General features: G+C 47.0%; 1 protein-coding gene across 1 annotated transcript; it reads right to left on the reverse strand.

The window, feature by feature from the left end:
- Nucleotides 1–637: 637 nt before the first annotated feature.
- LOC121444974 (homeobox protein ARX-like) lies at nucleotides 638–6,534 on the reverse strand (the record flags this gene model as incomplete). The annotated part of the gene is made up of 3 exons (XM_041646939.1): nucleotides 6,135–6,534; nucleotides 3,517–4,399; nucleotides 638–683 (listed from the first exon to the last, which is right to left on the reverse strand). Coding segments are annotated over exons 1-3 (1,125 nt in total), but the record flags the coding sequence as incomplete, so codon positions are not given.
- Nucleotides 6,535–22,014: the final 15,480 nt, after the last annotated feature.

A 22,014-nucleotide genomic window follows, 5' to 3' on the forward strand; every position in this document is an offset into this window, starting at 1 on the left:
GCCCAGTGTTGATTGTCTCTTTGGTTATGAGGCCTGGGTTCGGAAATGCAGTCTGGTATGGGGCTGCAAACACCTTTAATAGCATTGCACTCACTCCCTATTAGATCAATGTGGGCTCATTGCTATAAAAAATGGGAAATCAAATAGCATTAGCCAGCTCCTTGTGCAGGGCGGAGGGGAAATCAAACAGCATTTTGCCTTCAAATGGCCCTGTTTGTTCTAGCACTAAGTGGGCTTTTATGAAGCCCGATTGGAGACTTAATCGCAGCCAAATACCTGCTTGGAGCTGAGCGGATTTGTCTAACAACCAAATCCATGCTCCCATCCCATTATTTCAATCAGGAGAAGTTGGCTGGTGAATTGTTTTCTATAGGGGCCTTGGGTACCAGGTTTGGGTGGGGGCCTGCTGAATTGCAGTCTCTGGGACTAGAAAACCCCTGTTTTGATCCTGAGCTACTTTAAGCTCCCCAACCCAGAAATCTTCCTCTCCTACTTCCCAGTTTGCAACTTGCTTGTGAAATGCCTACTTGTTTGAGAGTGCTTGGCTGTACTTTTCAGATTTGGAACCACTTCTTTTTATTTGAAAGGCAACCCCCAACCCCAGCCCAGCCCTCTTTCTTCCCTTCCTGGAGCTCACCTGGACTCGGGCCTCAGTCAGGTCCAGCCTCATGGCCAGCTCCTCCCTGTAAGAAAACAACATTCACACAGAAAGGTCACAGTAGGCCCCAGCAGCCCTCCTCAGCCACCTTCTCCTTCCCGGCAGCCTCTTCCAGTCCACACCCCAAGCACACGGGTTTGACCGATCTTCTCTAAGGTGCCTACTATTTGATTGAAAACAGAAAAAATTCCCAGCACAGTGACAGGTGTAAGATATTACACATTATATTATATCATATAGTGTGACATTGGGTGGGTTCTTGAGTTCACAAGTCTTCAAACTTAGACAAATCAATCAATGTTCTCTCAATCTCTTAGGCTAGACTAGGATGGGGGAATCACACACACACACATGCACACACACAGTGCTCACACCCTGTTTCATCCAAATACTAAATAAGAGAAGAGCCCAGCAATCAACTACAATTTTTGTTTTTTTGCCCTCTTGGCTTTGTTTTGCCCTCTTTATAAAAAAAAAATATATCCCCTTTCCTTTCTTGCCCCTCTTTCCAGCTCTGTCTTTCCTCCATCTCCCCTCCCCCTTCTGCCCTCCCTTACCTCTTAGGTCACACTCCCCATTACCCTCTGGAGATATGTTAAGCTTGTTAAGAGTTCAGTGGGGTAATTTTTCGATTAAACAAAATTCTGCGCACCTCCTGACTCCAGTGCCCACTACAAACCCTGCCCATCTCAGGGGAAGTCAATTTAGCTGAAACCCTACCCCGTTATTGCAGTTATTACTGCGACAATTAAGGCAAATAGGAAACCATTAAGATGCTGTAAAACGGCTTACGACCTGTTTACCGAAAATATGAGCGCGCCGAGAATAATTGGCTCTCTGCTCCCTAATATGAAAGTGCGGAGCTGCCTAAGCCTGGGTCTGGGCCTGCACTGCCCGCAGGATCAGGTCGGCTACTGAAAACTTCCTCAGTGCGAGAAGAGGAAAAATCAGTTCACTAAACACCTTCCTTTGAACACTCTTCCCACCCCTCCCCTTCTCGGAGAGCACAAGCAAATCTAAAACTCCACTCTAGCCTGGCTGGGCTATAGCCCAGGAGTTAGGCCTTCTTAACTGGAAAGAGATGGGGGTGGGGCGATGAAGAGGAATTGCCTACTTCTTGTACTATAGTCTCTCCGACAAACTAAAAAGGGCGGACTTGGATGCTAAGCCACACTGTCTCTTTTTCTCCTTTTTAAGTACACATGTCGGATAAATGCTAAAATAAAATAAAGGTAGTGTTCCAGTTAGCTATTGTATAGCACACGCTGACTTTGAGTAGTTTTATTTCCATCTTCAAAAAGAAGAAGAAGAAGAAGAAGAAGAAGAAGAAGAAGAAGAAGAAGAAGAAGAAGAAGAAGAAGAAGAAGAAGAAGAAGAAGAGAAGAGAAGAGAAGAAGAAGAAAAAGAAGAAGAAGAAGAAGAAGAAGAAGAAGAAGAAGAAGGAAGAAGAAGAAGAAGAAGAAGAAGAAGAAGAAGAAGAAGAAGAAGAAGAAGAAGAAGAAGAAGAAGAAGAAGAAGAAGAAGAAGAAGAAGAAGAAGAAGAAGAAGAAGACTGAATGATACTAAGGAGGGACCAAGTTTCAGTGCCCTTGCCTGTATTAAATTTACTTTTTGGTTGTTTCTGGCTACAAGAGTTTGGCAACTGCCAGACCAACTATGTTTTGGAGCTGGCTCAGGCCTTGAGTCGAAGCAGAGATTTCTCTGGTTCAAAAGGACAGGCTTCTTTCCCCGTCGAAAAACGCACATTGAAAAGCTGCACACGTCTCCTGCGAAGGAGCTGCCGGGTTTGAGGAGCGCGGGAGCCAGGCACTCATGGGTCTCACTGGGGGACTGCTCTCTTTCTTTTTCCTCACATTTGCCTCCCAATCCTGGCTCCTAGTCCCAGACAAAATCTTGGCCTTGGGATGGAAGGGCTCCGATCCTGCTGGTACCCCCAGGTCAGCTGAATAAGCAGGGGCTCAGCTACCCCAGCAGTCCAAGTTTCTCAGATTGAGAAGTGCAGTGGACACTAGTCCCTGGGACACAGTCTTGTCCCCACCCCCACCTCAACTGCTGGATTTCCTGGTTGCCACGTTTCCAGAATTCACGATCTGCCCCACCAACCCGTTTACAGTAAAGTCATGGGCATGGAGGCGACCCGAGAGCACAGGGAAAGATTCTGGCTGGTGACTTTCTGGTGTGAGACTCCATACACTGCTTAGTTCTGACTTCTTTTGGTTATTTCAGGAGTCCCCAAGTGACAAGAAAAAATAGAAAAGAAAAGAAAACCCTCAGATCCTTTTAAAGGTCTTCTCTGAAGGCAAGGGCTCCAGTTTTCCTGAGAACAACGTAACTGATACCCTCTAGACTCCTGGGCCACCGGGCTAGGGTGAACAGCGCACAGTACACGGATCAAAAATAGCGCCTGCTCTCCTACTGAAAGGGGGGACTACGGGCTGTGCTTCTTGTGCCTAGCCAGGACCTGGCCCCAGCCTCGGCACCGGGAACAGTCTTGTGTGTCTGCCCAATGTGGCTACTTTGGGTGCTCTGTGGAGAGGTTGTTTCACTCTAAAACTTGTCATTTGGAAACAAAACGGAAGGGCGCTGGGACAGAAAGAAGCCACACCAACTGAAACTTCAAGCCCAAGTGTGTGTGTGTGTGTGTGTGTGTGTGTGTGTGTGTGTGTGTGTGTGTGTGTGTGTGTGTAAAGGGAGGCAAAGGATCACTTTTGGTCAAGCCAAAAAGCTACCCGCCCCTCCGCCCGGGTAGCGCCCAGAAGTAAAGAAAATTCCCCTACACTAGAGACCCCCCTCTATTCTGCCCTCATGGGCCCTTCAGCGGGTGCTGTGCACATCCACCAACCACCCGGGCAACATACCTGGTGAAGACGTCCGGGTAGTGCGTCTTCTGGAAGGCCCGCTCCAGTTCCTCCAGCTGATAGCTGGTGAACGTGGTGCGGTAGCGCCTCTGTTTGCGCTTCAGTAGCCCCTCCTCTGAGTCGCTGCCTGCGGACAGGCACACGCTGTCCTCGCCGTCTTTGCCCTCGGCGTCCTCTGGGTGCAGCAACAGCTCTTCCTTGGGCGACAACTCGCCGCCCTCGGTGGCCACCGCAGCTGCGGCGGCAGCGGCGGCAGCGGCGGCCACCGTGCTGGTGGCGGCCACAGAGCAGCGCCGGGGCTCCTTGAGCAGCGCGCGGGCATCGTCCTCCAGCAACTCCTCCTCGTCGTCCTCCAGCAGCTCCTCTTCCTCATCTTCATCCTCTTCGTCCTCTAACAGCTCCTCTTCGTCATCCTCGGTGCCCGCGCCACCACCCGCCGCCGGGGCAGTGCCGGTTCCGCTGGCCGTGCCCAGGCGCTCCTCGGGGTGCGCGACACCCCCCGGGCCACCCAGCTCGTCCAGCGCGGGCGGCGGTGGCACGAAGGGCGCCCCATTCTCGCGGTACGACTTGCTGCGACTGATGCTCACCTGCGGTGCCTGGCTGATCTTGAGTGTGTCCCAGGCGGCGGCCGCGGCCGCGGCCACGGCCCCTGCGCTGTCTGGACGCTCCCCTGGCCGCGCAGCTGGCGGTGGCGGTGGAGGTACCTCTCCACGAGGACCTGCGGTGCCAGTGGCCGAGGCTGCCGCTGCCGCCGCCGCTGCCGCTGCCGCCGCTGCCGCGGCGCCCTGGAGGAGGCGGCCCCCACCCGGGCCGTACAGGCGCCGCAGCTTAGGAGGCAGGTGCAGCTCAGCCTCAAACGGGGCGCTGCTGCTCTTGGGAGAGCCTGCGGGCAAGGAAAAGTGGTCAGCGCGCTAGCCTGACCGTTTTTTCCCCCTGCCTCGCAGCTGCTGGGAGCCGGCCTGCTCTGCTGCGTATAACCCCTACCCTTGGACTTAGCTCCCTTTCCTTGCACACTTTCCATGCTTCCTTTTTCTTTCTTTTTCTACTCTCACGTGCCCCAGTAGTTCCCCCTTTACCTTTCTTCTTTCCGTTCTCATTCAGCCCCTTTTTTCTTTCTCATACCTACTCCTTTTGTGCCCCCTTTCCTTTTCTTTCCTTCTCTTTCTGCCTTCTCTCTACTCCTTTTTTCCCTCTCATCCCTTGCCTTTACTGGTTCTTTCCGGTTCTTTCTATTTTTTTTCCTTCATGATTCCACTTCTATCTTATTTCATTCCTTTCTCTTCTTTTCTTTTCTCTATTTTGGGGTGGGGCGATTTTTTTTTTTTAAAGAATCGAACACCTTCAATCACCACTACTCTGAAAACTTCGTGCTCGACCTCTGTCAGCTGTTCTGTCTCAGGGGCCCCATGCTAGCAAGAGGGGCGCTGCCCCGCGGGCGACCCCTGCGGGGCGAAGCCGCCTGGGCCTCACAGCCCTGAACACTCGTCACAGCCCAACAGCCCACAGCGGCAGGAGGCTGGGATTCCTTGCTCAAAGGGGCAAACAACAACAACACACACACAAAAAAACCATCCTGGAGAAAATGTGTTAAGAAATGCCTGGAGTGGGGGACAGGGGTGGGGTACAACAGGCACAGGCCGCTCCTTCCCTTGGAGGAAGTGCCTGGCACAGGTGCCCTTGCAGGCTAAAAAAAGAAAAGGAAAAAGTCAGTTTTATTTTAGAGGGCTCATTCTCAGCCTTTCGCTCCCGTCTTCCAAATGGTGTTGCTGCTGGATCACTGGGTTGGGATTTAAAAGACACCAATACTTCTTTGCCTGCAAGACTTCTGCATCCAGCTCAAGGCGAAACTCCAGTATAAGAGGTTAGGAGGACCAAATGACACTTGTTCTGGATTTTTTTAACTTCAGAAAATAAAACACTTTAAACATCTTAACTCTTTAAAAAAAAAAAACACACACAGCACCCACACATTTCATGCATTTCAAATACAGTTAGTTGAGTTTGGGGAACCTTGGGGAAATGTTTTCTTCAACACTTGCATTGAAAAGGTCACCAATAAGGTACAATTAAAAACTAAAAAGGAACGCAAACCACTGAGTAGAAAGAAATCTTCCCAAAGGGAAAAGCTAAAGTTCACCTTGCCTGAAGACACCACCACCACCACCACTACCACCACCACCACCACCACCACCACCACCACCACCACCACCACCACCACCACCACCACCACCACCACCACCACCACCACCACCACCTCCCCTAAGCTTTTGGGTTTCTTGCCCTCATCAAGTTGTTGCTAAAGGCTTTAAGAGCGTCTGCTATTTCGGACTTGTCAGCGCTATTCAGGGTCTACCCAAGGCCAACCTAAAGGGACTTTTAAACAATGAACACGGAGCAGCTAAGAGTCCCACCCCCCCAAACGAAGCTGGGCCTCTGCCTTCTCCAAAAGGGGAGAAGTAGAAACAGTCCCTCTCACTAAGGCCCCAGGCCTTAAGAGTTATTCCCTCTCTTCCCTATGTCTCCAACTTAACAACCCTCCATGCCCGTGGTCCCCAAATAGCAAGCATTCAAACCAATGCCCAACGTCCTTTTGTAGGTGCCTGACAGCACATTCTTACCTTGCATGGCTTTTTCCTGGTCAGCGCGGCTGGCCAGCGGGGCAGGCAAGCTCTGCGCGGCTCCCAGAAGCCTCATTTTGCAAGGGCTTCTCCGGCCCAGGATGCTGTCGATGCAGTAGGAGGAGAGCAAAGTTGGAGATTTACTCTTGCACTCGGGCCTCTCGGAGCAGCCCTCTTCCTGGTACTGATTGCTCATGGCTGGAGCTTTTTCCTTGGGCTCAGAGCGGACCTCTGGCTGGCTGCCTCTCCTGGCAGGTGGGATGAATGAGTGTGTGATGGGGGTAGTTTGGAAGGCTGATTATAACAAATATTACTGAGATCTTTGTTCCTCTCTGTCTCCCTCGGTGGCGGGCTGCGGGCTTTCACCCTGGCCTCAGCCGGAGCTTGTCCTCTCCTCGCTCAGGACAAGCGGTTACAAGTGTAGTGAGCTGCGGGCGCGGAGCTCTGGAGTCTCTTGGCTCCACGTGCTGAGAGCAGCTCTCTGATTGGCTCTCGACAGAGGCCGGGCTGCGTCCGTCTGCCGGCACAGCGCAAAGAGCGAACTGGATTCTGGAGGGGCCGGCGAGGGTGGGGGCAGGGGACTAGCAGCTGGCACGCACCAGAGCCAATTTCTTTTTCTTTCTTTCTCTTTCTCTGTCTCTAAACTAACAACTTTCAAAGTTTTCCATCGTTTTCTCGTAGTTCCTCTTTTAAGTCTTAAGGGTTGCTCCTAACTCTAGCTCATTTGGGTGCTAGGCTTGTGGGTGCCCCTCGGGTTTGGGACTCCCCTTCCACGATCCCGAGGACCTAGCTCCCTGGAAGTGAAGCTGTAAGGCTCAAGTTGAGATCCACCTGGAGCTTTTCAAAACCGACTTTGTCCTCCTGGGACAGAGTCTTGACCTCAGTACTGTTCAGTCACCATCCTCTCTAGGACAAATGGGCCTCCGACGTGCCAGGCGGAAACATCTGCTGTCTGAGCGTTTGGTTTTCTCTTATGGCTCAGAGCCTAGAGCTATTTGTCTTTATCCAGGGCCTATCTGTTGCTGTCTTGTTAATATCGGTTCCCAATATTCTCTGTCTCTGTTTTTAACTCTGGAATGAGAAAAAGGCCCTTAAACACAGAGAGCTCTGCCAAAGGCGCACAGACTTCCCTGGAGTATCCAGAGAGGTGGAAGGGACTGGGGAGTGTGAGTCCGAGGGGGAGACTGGAAAAGAGACTGAGAGTCCCTTTTCTCTCCGTTATCTCTGTTTTCCCCACTTCCCTAAATTCATCCCTTTTAGACTGTCACCTTCAGGCTATTTATCCTGGAGCAGCGCCTGGGCTGTGAAACCCCCTTCACGGAAGGAGTGTGTTTCTCAGTTCCCTAGGACAGAAGGGACCCATATTCACCTTGAACCAAGAATTTTGTGTCTGCCTCCCCACCCCCCCATTATCAAAAGCAAGGGAATGTTAGGGGGAGCCAGTTTCAGCATTGGTCACACAGGGAATCTACACCCAGTTCTGACTGAAGTTGGGTCGATCCCGGAGAGGAGCCAGCAGGGACACCTTCACTGCCTAGGTGCGGGTTCCAGGGGAGAGCTAGGGCCTTGACATTGGCGGGGCTGGGGTGAGGGAGGTGGGTGAGAGGTCGGGGAAGGGGAATCCATGCCAGGTTTTATTCTCTCAACCCCTTCAATGTGTCAAAGAGAAAACGTTTTACAAAGGATTATACTTGAATCACTTACAGTCAGTATTTAAAAATACAAGAATACCTAACTGGAATTTTTCTCCTAGTCATAAACATCTGCATAACTCTTGGATGCTGGTGGGTGGGTGGCAGGCACATAGATGGTGCTGGCTTGGCAGGAGTCCTCAACACAACTTGAGGAGGTAAAGGGTTGGGAACAGACGCATTAATACTACTAATACCAAAGCCACACTACTACTAGTTGTAGTAAAACAGAACGAAAAGGATTTGTCTCTGTCCCTCCGTGTCTCAATCTCTTCGGTATATTCATAGGCGTCTCCACACGTTTTTCCTACACTCGAATGGCGGGGGCAGAGCGAGTTACCTTGATATTTGATTTTCTTTTATGCCCTCTCTGAGATTCCAAGGAATCTGGAATAGGCTTCTGTCTATTTTAGGGGGTTCGGTTTACATTCTCACCGTTTGGTGTTTTAATATGGTCTCATCTAGCTTGAAGCTAATGTTATGCTTGTTTATCGCTCGTGTTCTTAGTTAGCCCTGGGGTCTCAGGGCAGCCCAGAGATAGAAAGACGCCTAGGTTTTCCTCGAGGTTCCAGCCAAAGACCCTCGCCGGAGTCCCTGCGACTGATGGCTGGGGAGGTGGAAAGGGGGGGCGGGAGAGGGATACAGAGACGCTTTTCCCTCCTGGCGGTGGCGGTCCCGCATCGGAAATCCGTAAGACCCGGCTGCCAGTGGCTCCGTGGCTTCAGAGTGGGCTCCGCACAGGCAGGGAGTGGGATGAATATGAATCCAAAAAAGATCCTATTAAATAAAAAGGGTCACAAATGCACAAATCATTTCTCAACGCCCTAAAGGGTTTCAGACTCTCGGTGGAAGACTTCTTCGTCTCCATCCCCCACCTCCCCCCCACTGCAGCTGTTCTTCTTTTAAAAGAAGTCGGACTTTCTGATGGGGGTGTATTCTAATTTTAATCACCCACTGTAAAGGGGGAGGTTAACATAGAATTTCTGATTCTGACTTAATGATCCTTGGAATTAAATCTAATTCTATTAATGGAATATAAAGAAGGTTTTTTTAAGACCTGTGTGAAAACTCTAGTCTTCTTTGTTCTGTTATTTTATTTTTAATATTTTCTAATCAGTCTTCCCAAGTGAAGGAGGCACATCTATTCAACTTGGGGAGGAGGACCTGAACTAGTTTGTTTCTACACTTAGCGACCCTGAGATTTGTCCCAATTCAATACCCAACTTCAGAATCTACAACTGACTCCATTCCCCACCAGATTAATTAGAAAGAAATGTCAGAAAACTTTTTCTGAGGCTCTGGATGGGGTGGCAAAGTCTAATAGTCTCCACAGAATCTAGTTCGAATGTGGGCTTAGAATGAGCTATCCTATATGTCAGTTTTAGAAATTGAAATGATGTCCTGCTATTTAATCCATGTGCTGAGCACACAGCCTTTAGAAAATCTGACTATAGGACTATGTAGAAAGGGGCACATAGTTTAGCTCAATTTAATATTCGCTCTTCCAGCAAAATGATACTTCTCTTTCTTTTCACCTCACTTTTACACTTTCTAATAAAAATAAAATACACTAATAAAAAGTAATTTCATTTTAGTGGTAACTTAAAAAAAAAAAAAACCTTTGTGTATTTCTGGTAACAGCTCCTGGATCCTAATCTCTCGGGTTTGAACTGCTGGTTTAGTTTTCCGGAGCTGCTTGAAAAACAGTGTTTTCTGCTTCATCTGTTTTTAAGCTCAGTTACTAAAATAAAAATGACAGTAATGGCTGGAAGTGAGAGTCAGACGTGTTCAAATCTGTTGTTTATGGTGAGAAAAATGGGGCTTGTCCCCATAACTGGAGCAGGTGAATGGAAGAGACCCCTTTCTTTCTGTGGCGAGAGAGCTAATTCTACACTGTAGTTTCAAAATTATATTTTCAAGAAATACATGATAAGGGGGTGGCAGTTAGATGTCTTTATCCAGGGGGGGGGGGAAATGTTTGGAGGAGAGTTAACCTCACACACTTTCCATTTGAGATGTTTTAATTTATTGTGCAATATACACACAGATAAATAAAGCTGTAATGGGCTTCCAGTAGCACCGGATGGCTCAGGTCCCCTTAAATTATGCTCAACCTCTTCAAAACATATATTTAAACAATAGAAATAAACTTCATTGGAGCCTGTCGACCAATTTGGAAACCATTGGAAGGGAAGACAATAAGTCCTGATTACATGCAAGGATTCTCTGTGATGTGTTATCCCCTTTGCCAAGTCATTTTGCTGCTTTATTTATTTAATTTCTTCTTCTTCCTTTTTTTTTTTTAACAAACTTTCATTCATTTATGGTCTTCCGCAACCTGCTAATTTAACACTGGAGCGCGTTATTGCAGTGTTAAGAGGAGAGAAAGAGGGAGAGAAAACAACAATACTGCAATGATCCAAATGATACAGTAGAATTATAGCAATTATAGTTCTACTTGTGGAAGAAAACCTTGCTGAGATCAAGCAAACAAACTGAAGCCTTGTGAGGATAACAAGCCTTGCGATTGACAGCTGGTGCTGGGAAGAGCCGGAGGGCACAAACAGAAATATTTGCCTCCCCAACCCCCCTTAACTCCAACCAGTAAAGGTTAACCTTCTCAAAAGCAGCTTTCACAGTCTTATCCACTTCAGGCTATGCATTTATGCACAAATCGAGGGTTTTCCTCCTGGAAGTCTGGTACTAGGAGGAAAAGTGACATAATCTGCTTGCCTAGAACTTGCCCTCACTTTCTCTGCTCCCCGCAGCCCCCTGCACGCCGGTTTACCCTTCACTGCCTACCCTTGCCTCAGTTTTCCCGAGGCTGCTGAGATCCGTCTGTGGATCCAGTTTGTTGATGTGTTTTCAAAGGAGCAGCCCTGGAGAAGTCCAAAGGTACTAGGAACTTGGATTCCCTGGGAAGACGCCCTCGCGTTTGCCTCCCCCTTGCCTGTGATCTCCGTCTGAGCCGAGGCTTTCCCCTATTAAGGCTCAGCGGGGAGACCTCCCCCTTAGCCCCGTTTCAGAAGCATCGCGTGGATCTCGGCCGAGCCCTCAAGGTATGGACATGTGGATGTGATTACTGTCAGGATAACCCCTATTTGTAAACTTCGTCACTCTGTTACCCATGTTACCCCATCAACAGCAGGAGAGGGATGAAGGAGTGAGAACTAAAGAGAAAACCGACAATCCTCCCCCTCACACAACCCCATCCACACAGGCAGGCGGCCACCCAGTCTTTTCCCTTCAGGTTTGTTCCAACACAAAGCTGGGCAAGAAGGTCGCAGCTTCAAGTCTGTGCTCAGAGCGCAAGGCGTGCTTCCCCTCCCTTCGGTGAGAGGCAAATGGCTGGATTGTGGGTTCCTCACCCCGAGTCCCTTGGCAGGAGGATCCCATCTGCTGCTGCTCTTCCCCCACCCAGGTTTCCAAATCCCAGAGGGAAACTTCTCAGCCCCCTAATCGGCGCCATCTGCTTTCTTCTTTCCATCGCCAACCGGACCTCAGGACCCCGGGTGTGCGTCCAGGGTAGAAGGGGTCCCCATTCAGCTTTTCCTCTGGACGGAGGCAGGAGGGCACGGGATGGAACAGCAGAGGAGGACTTAACTCGAGCTTCTGTCCTGAGGCCTGAGGGACCCCCAGCTGTCCGGGTCCTGCCAGTCGGCACCCCTCACCCGCCAGCAAGCAGCACCCCCGCTGGGCTCGGCTCAGAGCCACAGCCAGAATGCGCCCCCTAGCGGGGGCTCCGGGTGGACCGAGCCCTCCAGGTTCAGCCTCTAGGAACTGAAGTTGGCAGATCCCAGTGATCCTGCAGGCATGAATGGAAGAAAGAAAACAAAAGCCTTGCAAACATTTCCAAGTGTTCAATAAAAGACCCATCTGCACCTTTTTTTCTTCAGTGCGTTCGTGGTTAATGTTCCCCCTTGAGTGAGAGAGGGGAGATAATTCTTGAATGGATTCTTGCGGGCCTACCTCAGAAACAGGGGACCTCAAAGGGAAATAATTGGGGGCGGGGCCAAGGCAAGTTTGCAGAGATGCAACACTAAGGGGAAATCTGAATTTACCATCTTTAGGGTTTTCCTGAGGGCCTGGTGGCCTGTGTATTCTCGGGATTCCTCAGACCTAGAGAAGGGTCATCTGAAGGCCCCTTAGCCTGTCTGAGACTTCTTTCACGTGGAACTCTATGGTAGCTTGATAATACGAGGGCTCTAGGATGGTTTCCCACCATCTGACTCTAGAATTCTCTCTCTCTCTCCCTCTCTCTCCCTCCGTGATGATTTCATGTCATTTGTCTCTGATTCCGTCACCTTCTGCCTCCAGGGTTCTGTCTTGATGGTCACCCTATCTTCTGGAGGGACTCTGACCACCTCCCTTATCTTCCCCCATTCTTCCTCTGCTAGCTCAAGCATTTGCATTATGGAAACCTCCATTCCCTGGTTCCATTACTCATAAATCACCCACTCCCCCTTGAGCTGAAAGAAAACTCCAAGGTTGTTGTCCAGTTCCCTTTGATTTGCTCAATCTGGAAATGGTTGTATTTTCCTGAATCGCTGAAAAAGTTACTGATGATACTTTTTTCTTTTACAAAGAGAAAATCCCCCCGTTCAAATTGATTTATAACTTTTATGTCTTTCACATAGAAATGTGTTAATCCTAGCTCATCAATCAGAAAAACACAAATCTTCTAAAGATCTATAGTGCCTGTAATCTCATGTCTCTAGACCTGCAAGATTTCAGTCAGGCTATAAAGCCAACAAAACATTTACTGTGTAAGGCCTAAAAGGAAGAATCCAAAAATAGGACTGATAACAGCTCTTTAGAGTCTTTTTATTTTGTGCTGTGTCTTGCTAATTGGGAAGTTCAACACGAGGCTTTCCCTAGCCATCCAAGGCTGGTATTTCGGTGGTGGGGGCAGATAGAAGGGGTCCTGTGGGAAGGGAGGCGTGGGTGTTCCTGTGTTTAATTAAGACTTGCATTGTGTAAAAGGGAGGAGGGACGATTCTGAGACTGCACAGCGCTCTGTTCTGTTCATCGCAAAATAACCTGCAAGTATTTGGGGGATGGGGAACACAACCAAAAAACAAAAACCACACACACACACACACACACACACACACACACACACACACACACACACAAAGACTGCGATAAGGAGCCGGCTCTGGAACAGATACCATTAATACCACAGAGCTTCTGGAATCGAGATATCTAATTTCCTGCCGCAAATCTCTTACCCGATCAGAAAACACAAATAGCTGAACAGAAAGGAAAAAATAGAGGAGGAGGACGAGGACTAGGAAGAAAGAGCGCTGAATAAAAATAACTGAGCGGAAAGCCTTACATTCACCACTCTGACAGGCATCTCCGCCAAACCTGGGGCAGTTTGTCTCCCCTCCCCCCCCCCCACGCGACGGCTCTTCTGCCCCCGACTTTCCAGCCCACCAGGCATCATTTCTGAGGACACTCAGCATCCTTAAAGAAAGGGGGAAGACTACAAGCTGAGGTTAGGAGAGGGATGGTGGCTGAGAACTGGGACACTCAAGGGCCTAAGATTCACTGGTGGGTGTCCCCCACCCCGGTCAGAGGTCAGTGCAGCACCTACAGGACCCTTTTTTTCCTGACACCTCTCACTTGCCCTGAGGCAGCCTAGGAGGAGGCGCAGGCACTTGGGTGCCAGGCAGCTAGGGCTCCTATCCCTATCACGCTGCTTGGGGATGATGGCTCAGATGGCCTGAGTCTAGTTCTATTCTGGGTCTCAGAGGCCTAGAAAGGAGGATGAGAAGCTGGAGTGATAACTGGGCTGGGAGCTCCGGTAGACGAGTGCCATGTGCTGCAATGCACTTTTTTTTCCTTTGAAGGTTATATAAAAAGATCTTAGACTTTCTTTTTATCTTTAAAAACAGTATCCCTTATTCCTGGCTGATTAGGAATTCAATGCTATATAGACCAGGCTGGCCTGGAACTCAGAGATCTGTGTTGGCTGGGATTAGATTAGATTTTTTTTTAAAAGGGTACTGGTCGTTTTTCACAATTGCTTGAAATGTGGCGCTGACATGCCTCTAAACACCAAGGCATCCTTCCCCTCCACTTCAGACTTGGCAGGTTTGAGCACTGGTGCTGGCACCCAGGAGCAGGTCAGCAAATCTTTCCTGACCTGGAGAGGAGCAGTGTAGCACGGGAATGGAGAGCTGCTTTGATTTGGGCAAATGCCCTTGTTTTTCATTCTTTTCCTTCTCGCGGGTCCAGGCCTGGTTGAGCTCCTCTTGCTCCTCTCTTCTGTACCCAGGCCTCATTTTCTTTCCTCCATCTCTCCTTTCCTGGCGTTGGGATGATTTGCTTTCATTACCCTCCTAGTTTAAAGATTTTAAGAAAAACTACAAGGAAATTTAAAAACCGATGTGTTTTGCTCCAAGAATTCCAGAGGGACTGGAAAGAAAGGGCGTTGAAACTCCCAGTTCAAGTCAAATTTAGAGCCAGGAATGATTTTTACTTATTTCTTTTCATGGATAATAGAGAGTTGGTGCTATCTGTCACTGTGCGTTCTCTAATAAACAGCTCCAAGACTATAATCTAACAGGTGTAAAATTTCCCTTTTCTGAGAAACGAGGAGACCATCAACAGTATCTTTTAAATAGTACACACAGAAAATGCTCTTGCTGGCAGGCTTCCCTACTGGAGAATCAATCAGGCTTAATTTCTCTGTCCATCTCTCCCTTTTCTTTTTCTCCTCTTTTTCTCTCTCCTCCCTTCCCCCCTCTTCCTCCCTTTCTTTCCCCTTCTCTGGGCTTTTTGAATAGGGGTGTGCACACTGCACAGAAAGCTGTAAATACACATCAGTTTTAAAGTGTTAAATTCTTTGCCCTCCCAGCAAAAATATTCAGAAAGGTTTTTTTTTTTAATTCTCTGTCAACTACAAGGGGACTGAGCATCAGAGAAAATGCTTGTCCTTTCACCCATTTTCCCCTTTCTCCTCCGTTTATGTAGCCAACTGAGGTTTTACATATTGTAGGACTGGGAGAGAAAAAGGAGCCCAGTTGCTGGAAGATTCTCTTGTCAGGGAGGGCCCATTTCTACCTAAGCTCACTCTTAGACTGGCCCGCTGTGTTTATGGCTTTACTGCAAGTCCTTTGTTCCTAGGGATCTCTTCAACAAAAGTCTCCCCACCTCCCAAGCAGCCATCAGTCTATATAGGCTCCCACTGTATAGAATACCAAAACAATCATCTTTCCCAGAAAAGTCCCTATCCAAGACAATCTGGGGAAGTGGCCCGGGAATGCAGTCCTTCCACGGTTATCATGGACCAACCTATACCCACCTCTCCTCTCCCTCCTTTCTTCAGCTTTTGGGCTGGAGCACTTTGATGTTATTTATATAAAAGAAATGACATTAGAGTAACCTTTTATTGCACCACACTAAAGGGAGATTGAACTATAACTTTGAAAATTGTGACATTCCAATGGGAGCTATATTAAATTGCTTAAAAACATTTTGAAGGCATCATTGGTATTGTCTGTAGTGGTAAGTGAAACAAAGGATTTCACAGAATGATGAGTTTAATATTAAATGTGCTCTTATCTAAGTCTCTATGCTATAAAATACAAGAGGAGAAAGGGAGCTGGTGAAATGGTAACGGAGGGGACTTAAATAAAGAAATGCCTCAAATTGATCCTCCTGCTTCATCTCCCTAGGTACTGGGACTGTAGGTATGGGCCACACTTCTTTCTTTCTTTTTCTCCTTCCTTCCTTCCTTCCTTCCTTCCTTCCTTCCTTCCTTCCTTCCTTCCTTCCCTCCTCTTCTTCCTCCCTCCTTCCTTCCCTCCTCCTTCCTTCCCTTCCTTTCTATCTTTATTTTGAGGCTCTCAAGATCAGGTTGGCCTGGGACTTGCTGGGTAGCCAAGGATGGCTTTGAACTTGTGATCCTCTCGCCTTTACCTCCCAAGTGCTGGGATTACAGATAAGGTTTCATGATGTAGTTCAGTGGCAGAACACTTGCTACCATATGTGAGGCCCTGGGGTCAATCTACAAAACTGCAAAAGTAAAATCCAGTCTTTTGTTTCATTTTGTAGCTCAGGATGGCCTCAAACATCCTATGTGACTGAGACGGGCCTTGAATTCCAAATCCTTAGGCCTCCACCTCCCAAGAAGAGCTGGTATTCTAGGCATGTGCCACCAAACCCAGCTATAAAATCGATTCTTAACGTTAGAAAGGAGTAGGAAGGAAAAACGCTAAAGTCTAGGAAACAAGACATATACCATAATAAGGACACAGAATGCTACCTGGCAGTTTCAGAATATGTAGGGAAATGAGGTCACTTATATTATGAACACAGTTTGTAATGAAAGACAATTAAACATCACACAAAGGAAATAATTAGACGGAACACGGGGCCATGCGGCAGGGAACATTTTAACTCTCTAACGTTTTTGGTGTATTGTTCCGATACCATTATTGTTCAATAATGATCCTCACATCATCCTCAAAACTGGCAGTACCCTGCAGCCTGCACTGTTTCCAAACAGCATGGTGTGGTGGGGGCTCTCGGGACAAAATGGCAAGAACTAATTGTATTCTGTGTATCTGGTTTGTAAGCAGGTTGTGGAGCTGGGCATTAGCCGAGAGAGGACTCGCTCGCTCTCGCAACAGCTCATTATAAAAAGGCAGCTTGACATCAATAAAAATAATCATTATTTGATGTATTTCTTATAATTATAGGTCATCTCTCCGAGAGGCTTTGCAGTTAGTGGAGTTGTGATTTGGCCTCTGTCACACTGATGTAGGAGGCATCCAGGCCCCAGTGCCTCGCAGAGTCCTGGCGGGCATCCTGAATGCCAGAAGCTTATGCACAACTTCAGGAAAGAAAACATTTTGGAAATGATGAGACAACTGTGAGGGAGTTGCAACTGTAAACAGCAAATGTGCTAAAGAGCGCAGACTTATGCAGAGCTAAAAGAGGGCAGGTGGAGCGTGTTCTCAGTTTTTTAAATGTGAAGAAAACATTGGGCCGCCTCCACTGCAGTACTGCAGAGAGAATGTGTGTTAGTGATTGTTGTTGTTTTATTTAGCGCTAGCACCTGGGGGCTGTGTGAGACTCAGGACTCCAAGGAGCCAAAGGCTTCTGGGAAAAAAAAGGTGAACAGCTGTAGTTCTTCTCAAATACAAACCTTTAATCCTTGTTTAATCATGTCTCAGTATCAGGCATTTGGGCCGTTTTCATTGTGTCGCCATTGCAATTGTATTGTAAGGAAAAGTTGGGTGTGCCTAACTTATTCTTTTGCATTGTTTTCTTTAAGTAATTTCCTGGGAGGAGGATTACTGATTAAAGATTGAGCTAAAATGCTAAAAGGTACCTCTTTAAAAATTGTCAAAAAGGTCTCCAACTTGTGGAACCAACTCCCTTCCTCTTACTCCCCCCACCCCCTCCGCACTGCCATTAGCAGTATGAAGATCCCAATTTTGCTTTAGTCTCGCTACCATTAGACATAATAGCCTTTCCTTCTCCATCAAAAGTTGATGATTTGACTTTAATTCTCCCTTCTCGAGTTGAGGATCAAACCTCGGGCTTGCTCTACTACTAAACTTAAATCCCCAACCTGACTCTGGTCCTTTTAATTGCACCAGGGTGTTTATTCCCACCTCCACCGCAGTGTAGAAGGTCTTTTGCTTGCTCTGAATGGCTTCAATTGCAGAGAAGAAGGCAAGGAGACATGGGAAGAAGTTAATCCCAAGGCAGCACATATGCACATGCTGAATGAAATCATCACAGGCCTTTGTGCTGGACTTGCAGTGTGTAATGCCGTCTGGAATTCAGGAGCCCTGACCTGGAGTCAGTTCTTTTAATTAATTTTTTTTTTTTGAGAAGGATGTTATGTACCTGGGTTAGCGTCATGTTTACTATGTAGTTGAGGCTAGCCTTAAACTCTTTATTTTGTCTAGCCTTCTGCCTTCCAAGTGCTGAGATTATAGAGATGTTCCACCAAGACAGAGTTTTTCGAACCCATTCTATTTTCCGGTTCTGTGTCCTCGGCCAGTCTAACTTCAGAAGACTCAGGTTCCTCACCTGAAAATCAGGGATGATAAAGGTACCTAACCCTAATCCTAATATAGGTTATAACTAAAAGCTAGCTCATTGGCTGCTCATGTGGTTCAGAAGCAAACTGTTTTCATAGTGGGTTTTCCATCCCTGCATCAAAAGGAAAAAGAAAAATAAAGAAAAAGGTTAGTTTATGTTGTTTTATAATATACAAATGTTGTATTGCCATTATCTCATTACTTTGAAATATTCTTGTAAATATTTTGTGAACTGTTGACTCATGACTGGAATTACCCCATTGCATGCATATTTTCCTTGACATTTATTACTTTTAAATTTTCATACATGTGTTTTTAATCACTTTCCCTCTCCTAAAAGTTCCCTTTGTTCCTCCAGACAATTTCATGTCTATTTTCTAGGTCACTGGTGTTGGACAGAGCCACTTGTTTGTTCCCGGCCACCCAACTAGATTAGACCTGAAATAACCACACAGAAACTGTGCTAATTAAATCATCGCTTGGCCCATTAGCTCTAGGTTCTTATTGGCTAACTCTTACATCTTAATTTAACCCATCTCCATTAATCTGTGCATCACCACGAGGTCGTGGCCTACCAGCAAAGTTTCAGCATGTCCATCTCTGGCAGCGGCTCCATGGCTTCTCTCTGACTCTGCCCTTCTCCCTCCCAGCATTCAGCCTAGCTTTTCCTGCCTACCTAAGTTCTGCCTTGCTATAGGTCCAAAGCAGTTTCTTTATTCATTAATGGTAATCACAGCACACAGAGGGGACTCCCACATCACATTGGTATTTTAAACTTTAAAGATCTTTAAAAAATGTTTTTGTATATGTTGTATGTATGGTATATGTGTACGATGTGTTTGTGTATGTGTGTGTGTGTGTGTGTATGTGTGTTTGAGTTTGTGTGTGAGGGTATATGTATGCTCTGGCATGTGTGTGGAGGTCAGAGGGCAACCTTGGGTGTCAGTCTTTTCCTTCCCCTGTGTTCTGAAGCAAGGCCTCTCTTCCTGTTCTACCATGCTGCGTATTTGACGCTAGTCAACCAGAGTGCTCCCAGCAATTCTTCTGTCCTCACCTTTGATCTGCAGCAGGAATGTTGGCTTCATAGGCTGCACTACTATGTTGATTTCTAACATTGGTTCAGAAGATCCAAACTCAGGTCATCAAGCTTGTGTGACAAGTGCTTCTACCTGATGAGCTATCTCCCTGGCTCCCCAAACTGTACTGATCATAGTAGAATGTCCTTTAAAGGGGTAAGAATTTTATTCTTTAGAAGTCATTAAGAACTCAAGGGCTTTTTGCATTTTCTTGTTTTCTTGCAATGCTGGGATCAGACCCAGAACCTCAGACATTCTGGTAGTATATCACTAAGCTGGGTACTAACCTCAGATCATTTAATTTTATATTTTAACATACAGCATTGAGTGTACTTTTTTGTTTGTTTGATTGTTTTGTTTTAGAGATAGGATCTTGCTCTGTAGCTCAGACTACCAGCCCAGAACTCACTATGTAGCTCTGACTGGCTCACATTCATGACAATCCTCCTGTCTCAGCAACCTGGGTGCTGGAATTACAGGTATGAACTACTACTCTGCTCTGCTGCATTATGTGTAGGCTGAGTTTTTTGTCCCACCAGCCTACTCCCAAATAACTACACAGAGACTTAATATTAATTATAAATGCTCGGCCAATAGCTTATGCTTGTTACTAACTAGCTCTTATAACCAATATTAGCCCATATTTCTTATCTATGCTCTAGCACATGGTGGTACCCTTTTTCAGCATGGCATGTTCATCTCCTGCTTTCTCTGTGTCTTCCTGGTGACTCCCATGACTCTGCCCTCCTTCCCAGTATGCTCAGTTTGGCTTTCTCACTTAACCTCTTCCTGTCTAGCTATTCACTTGTCAGTTCTTTATTAAACCAATGAGAATAGTACATATTCACAGTGTATAAAAAGGATTATTTCACAGCAAGTATATATATATATATATATATATATATATATATATCTTTATTTCTGTCTTTTGGGTTTTTGTTTGTTTTTTGTTTTGTTTTTGTTTTTGAGACAGGATTTCTCTGTGTAATAGCCCCGGCTATCCTGAAACTCACTTTGTAGACCAGGCTGCCCTTGAAATTGGAGATCCACCTGCCACTGTCTCCTGAGTGCTGGGATTAAAGGTGTGCATCACCACTGCCTGGCCATTTATTCTTTTTTTGGGGGGGGGGGTTGAGACAGGGTTTCTCTGTAGCTTTTGAGCCTGTCCTGGAACTAGCTCTTATAGACCAGGCTGGTCTCGTACTCACAGAGATCCGCCTGCCTCTGCCTCCCGAGTGCTGGGATTAAAGGCGTGTGCCACAATCCAGTCACTTATGCTTTTTTAAATTAATTTTTTAAAGTTTTTTTTGTTGTGTGAGAATTTCATATACACATACATATGAGATGTTTTGGTCGAATCCACCCTGAGTCTTGCCCCTCCAGTTCTTCCATACCATCCCTAATTTCACTTTCAACTTTATGTGCTCCTTTAAAAACAAGACTTTTTTTTTAATTTTACGTATATGTGTGTATGTCTGTGTGAGTGAATACCACTTCTACTGGTGCCCACAGAAGCCATAAGAAGGTGTTCCCTAGAGCTGCAGTCAGAGGCAGTCGGGAACCACATAATGTGGGTGCTGGGAACTGAACTTTTGTCCTCTCAATGGACAAAAAGCACTCTTAACTGGAGGCGTTTCTCCAGCCACCGACAGTGGGTATTTTCAGTCATGCAGAAAATTTAATGAGCTACTATGTGTGCATTACTCATCATTAGTAAGGCTGTACACGCTGACTTTGGACAATTGGCCAATCATATTTCTTTTTCTGTGAGCATTTGATTTCCATTGTTTTTCTGTGTTGTCTGGACTAGTGCGCCCATAGTTTTTAAGGCCTTTGGCTGTTAGGTTTGTCAGTTTGACCCAAACTAGAGAGCTGCCCGGGAAGAGGGAACCTCAGTTGAGGAATTGCAATCATCAGACTGGCCTGTCTGTGGGGCACTTTCTCAATTGCTAATTGATACAAAAGAGCCTTGTCTACTGTGGCTACCAGCCCTACGCTTGCAGACCTTGGCTAGATAAGGAAAGTAGCTAAACAGATGAGAGATAGCAAGCCAGTAAGCAGCACTCCTCCACCATCTCTGTTCCGGGTACTGCCTCCAGGTTTCCGCCTTAAGTTCCTACCCTGACTTCTCTCAGTGAAGAACTGTTATCTGGGATGTAAGATGAAATAAGGCCTCCCACCCAAGTTGATTTTGGCAAGTGTTTTATCAGAGAAACAGAAACCAAAGTAAAACAGGTTTTATGGAGAGCTGATGTGAAAATCATTACAATATTACCATACTTCTCTCTGATTTCCTTTAGAGTCTAGGAAAGTCAGGTTTTTCTATGAATTGTGTATAACAACGGCTCTTTCTTACTTTTATATGACTTGTCTTAAAGGGAGATGACCCAAAGGCTGCTAATTACTTCCAAATACCCACTCTTCTGGTGGTCTGTTAAAGAGAGCTGCAAAGTCTGTGTCGATTTCCTCATAGAGAAGGGAAGTATGTTTCTTGCTTGCTTGAATTTGCCTAGCCCTGGGACTGCTTTAAGTAGTACCAGGTGGTGAGGTGACACCTGAGTCCCTTTGAGATGACCTGGGAGAATCTGCCCCGTGGTTTATGACAACCCATTGGTGAGGTGAGAGGAGACTCTGTGAGCAAACGGGAGAGACAGGTCCAAGAATCCCAGCCTCTTAGTGAGAGCAGCAGCAGAAGCTGCCCAGCTGAAGGCGCACAGCCTGTGGATCTGGGAGAGAAGACACAGCGGTTGCTTTGCTTTAAGGCTTGATTTGTGGCTGCTGTGAGTTTAGGGTGTGGTTTGAAGGCAGAGCTAACCTAAAACATTCACTATGGCCCTTAGCATTTGAACACTCCCCCCCCCCCCCCCCCCTACACAGTAGCAGAGCGGACAGACCACATTTCTTGACTTCCCTTTCTGAAGAGTGACCAATTTGACTAAAATCTGGATGACGACACACTGTGTATGGTGTTCTTAGGTGGTCACTTTAAAGGGGAAGGTGTACCCTCTCTTCTCCGTTTCTCAGATCTGATACCTGGAGCAGACAA

The sequence above is a fragment of the Microtus oregoni genome, unplaced genomic scaffold (genome assembly GCF_018167655.1).
Source record: "Microtus oregoni isolate MIOR12 unplaced genomic scaffold, Mior012 000151F_ref0000176, whole genome shotgun sequence".
Classification (NCBI taxonomy): Eukaryota; Metazoa; Chordata; class Mammalia; order Rodentia; family Cricetidae; genus Microtus; species Microtus oregoni.